The 10,140-nt window shown below is 39.6% G+C and overlaps 1 protein-coding gene across 2 annotated transcripts in view; it reads right to left on the reverse strand.

Annotated features, from left to right (window-relative positions):
- BTK (Bruton tyrosine kinase) overlaps positions 1-10,140 on the reverse strand; it is a 34,370-nt gene that overhangs the window by 18,413 nt on the left and 5,817 nt on the right. For both annotated transcript variants that reach the window (XM_044378592.3, XM_026483567.4), the window contains 2 exons: positions 3,712-3,882; positions 3,089-3,187 (listed from right to left, as the gene is read on the reverse strand). In XM_044378592.3, the coding sequence (XP_044234527.2) occupies positions 3,089-3,187; positions 3,712-3,852 (240 nt within the window). In that variant the 5' untranslated portion in view covers positions 3,853-3,882. The remainder of the gene's footprint in view (positions 1-3,088; positions 3,188-3,711; positions 3,883-10,140) is intronic.

Consider the following 10,140-nt stretch of genomic DNA (forward strand, 5'->3'; position numbering starts at 1 on the left):
TCAAAGGGATACATGCACCCCAGTGTTTACAGGAGCATTACTTACAATAGCCGAGATATGGAAGCAGCCCAGTGTCCATCAATTAATGAATGGATAAAGAAGATGTGGTATATTTATACAGTGGAATGTTATTCAGCCATGAAAAAGAGTGAAATCTTGCCATTTACGATGACATGGATGGAGCTAGAGAGTGTAATGCTAAGCGAAATAAGTCAGAGAAAGACAAGTACCATATGATTTCACTCATACGTGGAATTTAAGAAACAAAACAAAGAAGCAAATGAAAAAAATGAGAGAGTCAAAGCAAGAAACTGATTTTTTAGTATAGAGAACAATCTGATGGTTACCAGAGGGGAGGTGGGTGGGGGGTTAGGTTAAAGAGGTGATGGAAATTAAGGAGTGCACTTGTGATGATCACAGAGTGATGTATGGAACTGTTGAATTACTATATTGTACAACTGAAACTGATATAACACTGCATGTTAACAAACTATAATTAAAATAAAAACTTTAACAAAGAAAGCATAGTTATTGGTTGGTGCATTGTTCTTTTTTTGGATTTCCTTCTATACTGGGAGTCCTCTGCAGTCTTCAGAAGAATTTCCTGCACAGACAATGCTAATTATTAGAGATTGCTTCCTTTAACCCAGCAGGGACACATATCCATAGGCTCCAGCACATACATGTTCAAAAAGACCTCAGGCATTTCAAACCATCGAGGAGAGGGATGTTACTCAATCAGTGGTGCTGGGACAAATATTTAACCACTAATTTTGGTGTGTGTGAGTGGGGGGAGTTAGGTGGCTATTTCACACCATACGTCAAAGTAAATTCTGGATGGATTCAAAAGCTTAATATAAAAATGGAACTATGAGTGGACAGAGAAAAAACATAAGTGACTGAATATATATAAACTTACGGGAGATAAGACTTCCCAATATAATGCTAAAGGTTAGAAACATTAAGAAAAAGATGAACTAATTTGATGACATAGATTTTTAAAACCTAGAATGCTAAAAACGAACAAGTAAAAAACACCACAAACTTCAAGGATAAATGAAAAACTGGGGAAAATATTTACAACATGTATTATAGTTAAGGACTGATACTCTTAAATATATCAAGATCTCTTAAAAAGTACTAGCAATAAGGTAAACATTTCAATGGAAAAATGGGCAAAAAAATGAACAGGCAATTCACAAATGGAAAAATGTAAATGAACCGTAAGACATATAAACATTCAACCTTATGCATAACAAAAAATTGAAAAATAAGTCAGCAATGAAATACCACTTTTCTTGGCTGTCAAATTAACAAACATTTAAAATATCTGGTATTGGAAAGAATGTAGAGAAATAGAGATACACCCATACACAGCTTGTAGGAGTGTATGAAATCTAAATCACACTGCTAGAAAATAAAATAGAATAAAAAGATAAACGTAACCAAATTGTGCAGATTTAATAAAGAGAAGAACAATTTTACTTCTAGGAAGTTATTATAAGGAAAAGAATAGCAAAAGTTCATAAAGACGTATGCAAGGATGTTCTCAACGTGGTTATAATATCAAGTTGGAAACAAATGTGTACTAATAGGAGATTGGTTAAACAAACTGCAATGTATTCATAATAGAGAATACCACACAGCCACTAAAATCACGACAAAGACTTATCTATTGTCATGGGAAAAGTTTCCATATATTGTTAAAGTGAAAAAGTAGATTACAAAGCAAGATGTGCAGTATGATTCTATGTTTTAAATATATAACATAGGGGTGCCTGGCACACTCAGTGGGAAGAGCATGTGACTCTTGATCTCAGGGTCCTGAGTTTGAGCCCTACATTGGGTGTAGAGATACTTAAATCGATAACATTTTTTAAAGATTTATTTATTTATTTTAGAGAGAGAGAAAGAGAGAGTGCGAGTCGGGGGAGGGGCAGAGGGAGGGCATCTTCAAGCAGACTTCCGGCTGGGCATGGAGCCTGACACATGGCTGGATCCCAGGACCCATGAGATCATGACCAGGGCTGAAACCAAGAGTTGGATGCTTAACCAACTGAGCCACCCAGCCGCCCCTTAAATAAATAAACTTTACAAAAATAAATATATAATATATATATTAGTGTGAATGTATGTGTTGCTAGTAGAGAAAAACATCTGTAAGCCTGTTTATTTACCAACATACAATAGTTCTTTAGCTGACTAATGGGATTATGCATGATTTTATCTTCTTTATTGTGCTTTTTTTGTATTTTCTAGAGTTTTATAATAAGGACACTCTACTCTTGTAATTAGGAAAAAATAATAAATGATATTTTTAAAAAACTCGACTCAGAAATCCATAGGCGTTATGCCGTGGAGAGGCTCTGGGAAATGAGAGGAGAATGAAGAGTGAGTTGTTACAGAATCTCACGACGCAGAGCCCTAGGATTCTGGCTTTCAGACTAACTCAAGCCTGTAAATCTGGTCCTGGTATCTGAGAGAGTAAAACCAGTCATCTCTGATCAGTTTGAGAATTTCGTGTATTTGGGCTCCTGGCTGGCTCAGGCAGAGGCGCATGCAACTCTTCATCTCAGGTTTGGGAGGTCGAGCCCCACGTTGGTTGTAGAAATTCCTTTTAAAAAAATAAAATCCTTTAAAAAAAAAAGTAAATTTGATATGTCATCATAAAATTGGTGTTAGAAGTTTTCAAGTTTAGGGCGCCTGGGTAGCACAGTCGTTAAAGCGTCTGCCTTCGGCTCAGGGCGTGATCCCGGCGTTCCGGGATCGAGTCCCACATCGGGCTCTTCCGCTATGAGCCTGCTTCTTCCTCTCCCACTCCCCCTGCTTGTGTTCCCTCTCTCGCTGGCTGTCTCTCTGTCACATAAATAAATAAAATCTTTAAAAAAAAAAAAAAAGAAGTTTTCAAGTTTAAGTGAGTTGTTCTGCATCTAGGGGGAAAATGCTGAGACTCAGTATAACCAACAACAGAGTGAAGAATTTTGTAAGGGAGCTCATTGCACAGCATCACCAGTGTATTTACAGAGAGCTGGAGTGTTCCAAGTTTCTTAACCACCCCATTCCTGCTCTGACAATAGTCTCTACTTACTGGAATCTGTCTTTCAGGGGGAGGATTTTTTTCAGGAACCACTGTTTCAACGCAGGTGATCTTCTCAACGTCTATTGAACCCTTCTTACTGCCTCTTCTCTGAGAAAGAGAATGAGGAAGAAAATGGAGAAAGATTAGGAGTGATTAAGCAACCAGATGTTTAGATTTTGTTATCTAATCATTCAACATAGTGAGGTGACACCCACACTCTATCCATCAGGACCCGTCATTTTGAAAAACCAACAACTTCCAGATCTATTAATCTAAACATTTTTGACTACCAGATAGAGGGCAAATACTATACAAAAGTGGATGACTGTGTGTCTTTACCATAAAAAATAAAGAATAATTTTCAACACTTGGATTTCATTCTCAACAACATTTGATGAATGATCACCGACTGCAAGATTCCATGGTAAGATTCCCCCCATGGCTTCTTAGCACCTTTGAGTTTTTTGCACCAGCATGGTTGTGGTTAGTTCTGGGCTAGGAAACATCTTCCTGAGTTTGAAATATACCTAGGTCCTTACCACCTCCCTCCTCCAACCAGAAAGTATCTACCTCCTCAAGGAAGATCTAAGGCCAAGTCCTTGAGACTCAGGATTCACAGCAGAGAAACTTACCCCACGTTCAAAGTCATACTCATAGTAGGAAAGTTTGTGCACAGTCAAGAGAAAGAGGCGCTTCTTGAAGTTTAAAGGCGATGTCTTTTTTTTCTGCTGGGATCGCTTCAGAAAGATGCTCTCCAGGATTACTGTAGCCATAGCTTCTTCTGTCTGGAGCTCACGTGTGCACTGTTGATAACGAAAGTTCTTGAGGACCCAGCACATTAATCCTCATCCCTCCTGGTTTCCCCTCAGCCTGGCCACCTAGTTTCAAATGGAACAGAATCATGCAAAGCTAACGAAGAGCCTTCTTCCTACCTTGACCTCCTCCTTCCACAGCCTCCATCTTTGCCAGTTTTCAGGTGTAATGGGTGCACACTGAATAGGGAGGACGGGTTCAGCATGAGTTCACATACACTGGATTTTTGTATAAGGCCAGGGAATGCTCTGGATGTCAAATGACATGTACCTGTGTGCTTGGTAATGTCTGGAGGCCGCTTTATACCAACCGCCCTTTATAATACGTGCAGAATCCGTGAACAGCAAAAGTCTCTTTGCAGCTGTTGACTCTGATATCCCCAGAAGGGATAATGCAGGTGCCAGAACTCCACCGAGGCAGATATTGGACTTTCAGTTCCCAGTTTCCTAGACAGTGAGTGCAATTTTTTCAAACACTGTCCCACTGGGGTCTGTAACCAAGGGGTCTAAGAAGGATATAGGAGGCTGCACCTGCAGTTATGGACATATGCTAACTGCTGCCCAACTGATTTTGCCCATCAACCACTGACTGAGCTACAAAGGTAGCTGACCTTTGAAATAACAATTTTGGGGGAGGGAGCTGTTGTTTTGTTTGTTTGTTTGTTTTTCCCCCTCCTTTTTTCGTAGGTTGGTTCTTTTAAACATTGTCATACAAAAGTGATGCAACTGTCTTAGTCTTACGGATACCACCTCTGATTATTTATGAAGAGTAACTTGTTTACTCTCTCCAAACTTAAAATACTCTAGAAAGATTTTTAGGTAACTGAAGTACAGAAATGCAAAGACAGTTATGAAAAATCACCATTGGCTCTTTTTTATTCACACAAAACATGCTTTGTATTATTCACTTGAAGTTTATGCACAATTGCATGTTACTAATTCCAAACCTTCCTTAGAAAGATAAAGTGTAAATATAAATATGATCACAAAATGGGGCACTAAATAAGTACTGAAAAAATCACCAGCTCCCCTCAAATTTTGTTACAAGTGGGTTTTTCTTACGGGGGGGGGTGGGTGGATGACATTTTGTAAACCTAAACTCCTTATGCTTTTGGTGGCACCGTGGCTGCAGAATAAATAAAGTCAGCATCATTTTTCAACCTGCCAAGCACAGATTATTGCTCACACCAGGGAAGCAAAGGAGCGGTTTTTATCAAAGTCTGAGGCTGTCCCCACCGTTATTTTGCTCTTTCCTGTGGTGTTGAAGATTCTATTATCATACCGGGGAGACATTAAAAATAGGTTAAAGGAACACCAGGGATGCTCAGAATGATCACTTTCCCACTTATTCACCACGTTGATGCTACTGTCTTCTGGTGGTGGATTAATTCAATGGTTTATAAATGACCTTTTGAGAAAAATTAAGCCGAGGAGCAAACCTTTTCCCACACCACGCCACACAGTTCCCTGACTCCCTGGTTTAAATGGTCTCTCACAGGAGTGACAAACTGATAATACTTTACAGTCAGAGTACTTTCTAATGCTCAAACCCCACAGAGATTTCTGTCAACACTGAAATTATTCATTTATTCAGAAGTAGTGGTAACCAAGTAATTATACTACAGTCTCAAGAACTTTCAACTCATCAAGATCCTTGTAATAATATCACATTTTTTCCACAGTGAATTCCAATTAAGCACCTCTTCACAATCAAAAAGACTCAAATTACAGAAGATAAAATAAAGCCCTAATGAAAGTGAGTTGCATGACCAGTAAATTGGATCAGAAGCCTCCCAAACAAACTACATCCAGTTTTGCTTCTTTTAGCTGAATAAAGCATACCCATCATTTTACCTTTAGTTTTGTTGCAAGCTCTTGATGGACACATTCCCTGTTTACCCAGCATCCGCTTCAGTCTTGGCCTCTGCTCTTACTTTCTATAAGATAGGTCCTTCTGGAAGCTGCCTCTGCTCTTTTTCTCTTTTAGAACAAATCCAGTTTGTACAAGAGGAAGGCTTCCTCTCTTTCAAGTGTCTGTTGGGTTAGGGTTCAGTGCTGGTCTAAGTATGAGGAAGTAAGCAAGCCTCTCACTAGCCATCACCCCTTTGAGCAAAGGGTGAAATGGCCTCTACCGCTAGATCATTGAGTTGAAGGATTACCAGGATTTCCAAGGTCTGGTTGCCCCTTCTTTGACTGCTTTTCCCTTAATTCCTTGTGATCCAGTCCAGATACACACAGCCTGAAAATGTGGTAGTTCTTCCTTAGTCATCACTGATCCATCCACCAATAATGTGAAAGGAGGTGCATCTGTCTCTATGTCTTCCTGAAGGTTGGTGGGTGATGGACACTCTGCATTAGAGGGCAGTTGCAACTTCTTTGTGGAAGGTTCTAAATTTTTTTCTAACCGTATCAGCCACTGACAGTCAATTTGACCACAAAAGATGCACTGTGAGGGCTGACCCTCCACTTCACTCAGAGAGTGGGGGTAGGGGTGGAAACCGGAAGTGATACGAATGTTACACACATACACACACACACACACACACACACACACGCTGTTGTTCATATAAAGAAAGAGGAGGAAAAATAATAGAAAAACACAGAGTTCTTCATTTAAAATATAGAATTCTAGCATTATAATGTTCTCTTTATTGAACTACAAATGCAAGGATTTTCATGTGGCCACTTTTGCAGCCTCCCAGCTCCCTATGGAGCAGCAGAATTCACGAAGAGGCCGCTTATAAGAGTTTAGCCATCTTACAAATTGCACTATGTCAAGGAATTGCTATGAAAAGCACCTTCGGGATCAGTAAACTAAACCACCTTCGGCCCTATCATTGCTCAAGCTAAGATAGACACCATTAGGGACAACACCAGAGCAAAATTAAGAAGGCTACACAGCCTGCCTATGATTGGGAAGAGTCCCAGAGATGCTAGTTAGAAATAACCAGTCAGCCATAGTTCAAATAGGTACTTAGCCAAAATATCCAAGAAACATCATTCTCTCTTTATTTCTCCTTTAAGGCATTACTTAATTGCCCAGAAACAGTCTGTCTATTCCCTTTTCTCCCCAGGGGAATGGAAGGAAACTCCTATTACTCTCAGTGCAGTCTACTCATCAGGCATTTTATAGTCATTATTTCATTTGTTTCTCTCAACACACAGCTGAGGAAAGTGAGACTCATGGAAGTTGTGTGACTCGTCCAGCCTCACCCATCGGTGCCTCCACAGCCTTGCTGTTTCTGTCATACCTACCTCAGAGAGAGATCCCTCCCAGAGAGATTTTTTTTTTTTTGCCTTCAAAGAGTTTTGATGCTATCCACCTCAGCACCCTGTCATCCCCCAGGGCTATCATCAAAGAGCAGTTGGGACAGACTCCTTCGCGTCTTCCAGGAACTTTTGGCAAACGAGGAAATGGTGGCAAGTTCAGGGGGTGAGAGAGAGTACAGGATCCTGGAGCATTTTCCTCTGCAATAATCCTCCAAGCTAAAAAGGATGATTTAGCCCTGTTAACTGTCAACTGTACTTTTTCCCACATGTGGACTCTTCTTTGTCCTGCCAGATTTTCTTACATTTTCCTTTAAATCTTCCACAAGGAGATCCTACCTGGTGTTGCTGTTTTCTTTTCAGGATTTGTTTCATTGTTGATGGGATAAAAGCACACGATTAGTTGGAACAGCCACCCACTCTTTGTCCCTAGGGCTGTTATTGCATACTGTGAATACACAATTTTGATTGAATGTACTTTCTTTTACATTATGAAATGTTGCAAAGAGACGGTACAGAGAATAACACTACACTCAGGTACTCACCAAGCTCTATAAAATCCTAACATTGTGCCATAATTGCTTCCGGTGTTTTTCAGAAATAAAATACTATCCATAGAGTCAAAACATCCTTGTATACTCCTCTACAATCAATCCCCTCCTTCCTCAGAAGTTAACAGTATCTTGAATTTGGTGTTTTTCATTCTTAGGCATGTTTTTATATTATTACTATGTATGTGACTATTCATAAAAGGTATTTAGTATTGGTTTGCATGTTTCACATTTTTATATAAGTGGTACATATTCTTCAGCAACTTGCTTTTCTTCTTAGTATAATTTTTTTAAAGATTTATTTATTTATTTTAGAGAGAGAGAGAGAGAACGCACTCCAGCATGAGTAGGGGGAAGGACAGAGGGAGAGGGTGAGAGAGAATCCCAAGCAGACTCCCCACTGAGCGCAGAGCCCCACATGGGGTTTGATCTCACCACCCATGAGATCAGGACCTGAGCCGAAATCATGAGTTGGACGCTTACCCGACTGAGTCACCCAGATACCCCTCTCAGTATAATGGTTTATGATTTATTTGTCTTGGTAACTCTAGTTCATAGATTTTGATCTATTTCTATACGCATAAAGTATTCTATATGATGAATTCATCACACTTTATTTGTCCACTCTCCTATTGATGGATATTTAGATTGTTTGTTTCCAATTATAAACAATGCTGCCATGCACATCCTTGTACATGTGATCATAGTTGCCCACTCTCAGAATGAATTATCAGTTACTCAAAGTGGCAAAGCCAGGTCTGGCTTATCTGTTGGCCTATGTGCTTTGTGTTATCCCTTGTTCGCATTTCAGTCCTATCTTCCTCATGTTTTACTATGGAATCTGGTAGAATTATCAACTGTCTGAAATTAGAGTAGACTACGAGGAGCTAAATTTAGTTTACCACAAATCTCTCCTCAGTCCCAAGAAGCATCTCTCAGGTTCTGATTGAGATTTTCACAGAGAATTCCCTGGCCTTGGAACCAGAAGGGAAGTCTTCTTTAGAATATAACCATAGCAACAAAGAAACCTAATTACTCTTGTTAAGTTCCCAAGAAGCTCTATTCAGGCACCGGTGAAACCTAATTACTTGATAAGCTTCATGGTCAGCACTACAGGTGACCAAATTTGTAGTGAAGCCTTCCAGCCAAAATCAGCTTTCTGGCTGCGGTGTTAACTGGGGAAATTCTCATCTGCAGGAGATGAGAATAATTTCCAAGAGGTCTCGGGTCTCTGGTTCTTCTTCAGCCATTCATCACATTAACGTTTGACATGAGAGCCAGATAGCCACTCCAAAGTTTGCACTCAGTATCAGATTGGTGGTAATACTTTCACCACTGTGCCTCCGCTCTGAGGGTGACTACTGGGGTGTCCGTCTTTCACTCTGGACTTGAGTGGCCCTTTGGCCTTCTTTTTCAGTTTAGTTTTTGATTTCCCTGGTTAAAACATTTGCTGTATTTTCTCTTTCGATATTAAAATAACACACGATCGTTATAAAAATGTTTCAAGCACAAGAATATTAAAAAAGAGAACATCAATTTACAAGCTCATTATCCAAAGGATTTAATATCGGAGCATATTACCTTCCATTTTTTCCTGTGCATTTCTCTTAGGTTTGAGATATTACACATAGGATTTGTAGCTTACTTGTATTTCTTAACATTATCTATCCATCCATCCACTTGACACAACTTCTCCCCAAAATATCTAAAGGTCATGTTTAACAGTATTCCTGATTATTTTTCCATGATATTAGGACCTCTATATAAGCAGCATTTACCAAGTCAAGAAAGTATGTGCATTTTGATTTTGATATATATTGACAAAGTAGTTTCCTGAAGCATTTTACCAATTTCCACTCCAGATAGCAGTCTTTGAGAGCTTTTCCCATTCCTTTACTTAGTTTCTGCTCCATTTCTAGTCAGTTTTTTTTTTACTGTTTTTATTGCCAACTAGTCTGTTTTTTTCATTGAGCCAGTGATCTTGAACTCCAGTGTATTCCAACCTACAACTTGTCTCAAACTTAACTTATCTTGACTCTACAATTTCATTCTTCTAGGGATGACCTAGTTGACTATAGTTTATTTTTGTTTTTAGGGAAGCAAGGCAGTGAGATCAGCTTCTCCTTGAGGTTCAGATAAGCAACATCGACTCTCAGGGCATCTGGTGATGTTTCTCAGAAAGTAAGAAGGAAAGCCTGGGATTGAGGCTTTTGTGTTTCAAACACCCTCTGTCAGTGCACATAAACCTCTACAGAAACTGAAAGTCACACGTGGCCAATTTGTTTCAGGGTCCTCAGAGAGGTTCTCTCTCCCCCTCCTCTGATGGCTTCATTTGCATAACCAAGTAGGTTTGGAGTGAATTAGGTCAATATCTTGTCTCTAGCTTCTTGTTGAGCACTGACTCGCTGAAAATTCTAGCTCTACCTTATTC

This window comes from Ursus arctos, chromosome X, assembly GCF_023065955.2.
Source record: "Ursus arctos isolate Adak ecotype North America chromosome X, UrsArc2.0, whole genome shotgun sequence".
In the NCBI taxonomy this organism is placed as follows: domain Eukaryota; kingdom Metazoa; phylum Chordata; class Mammalia; order Carnivora; family Ursidae; genus Ursus; species Ursus arctos.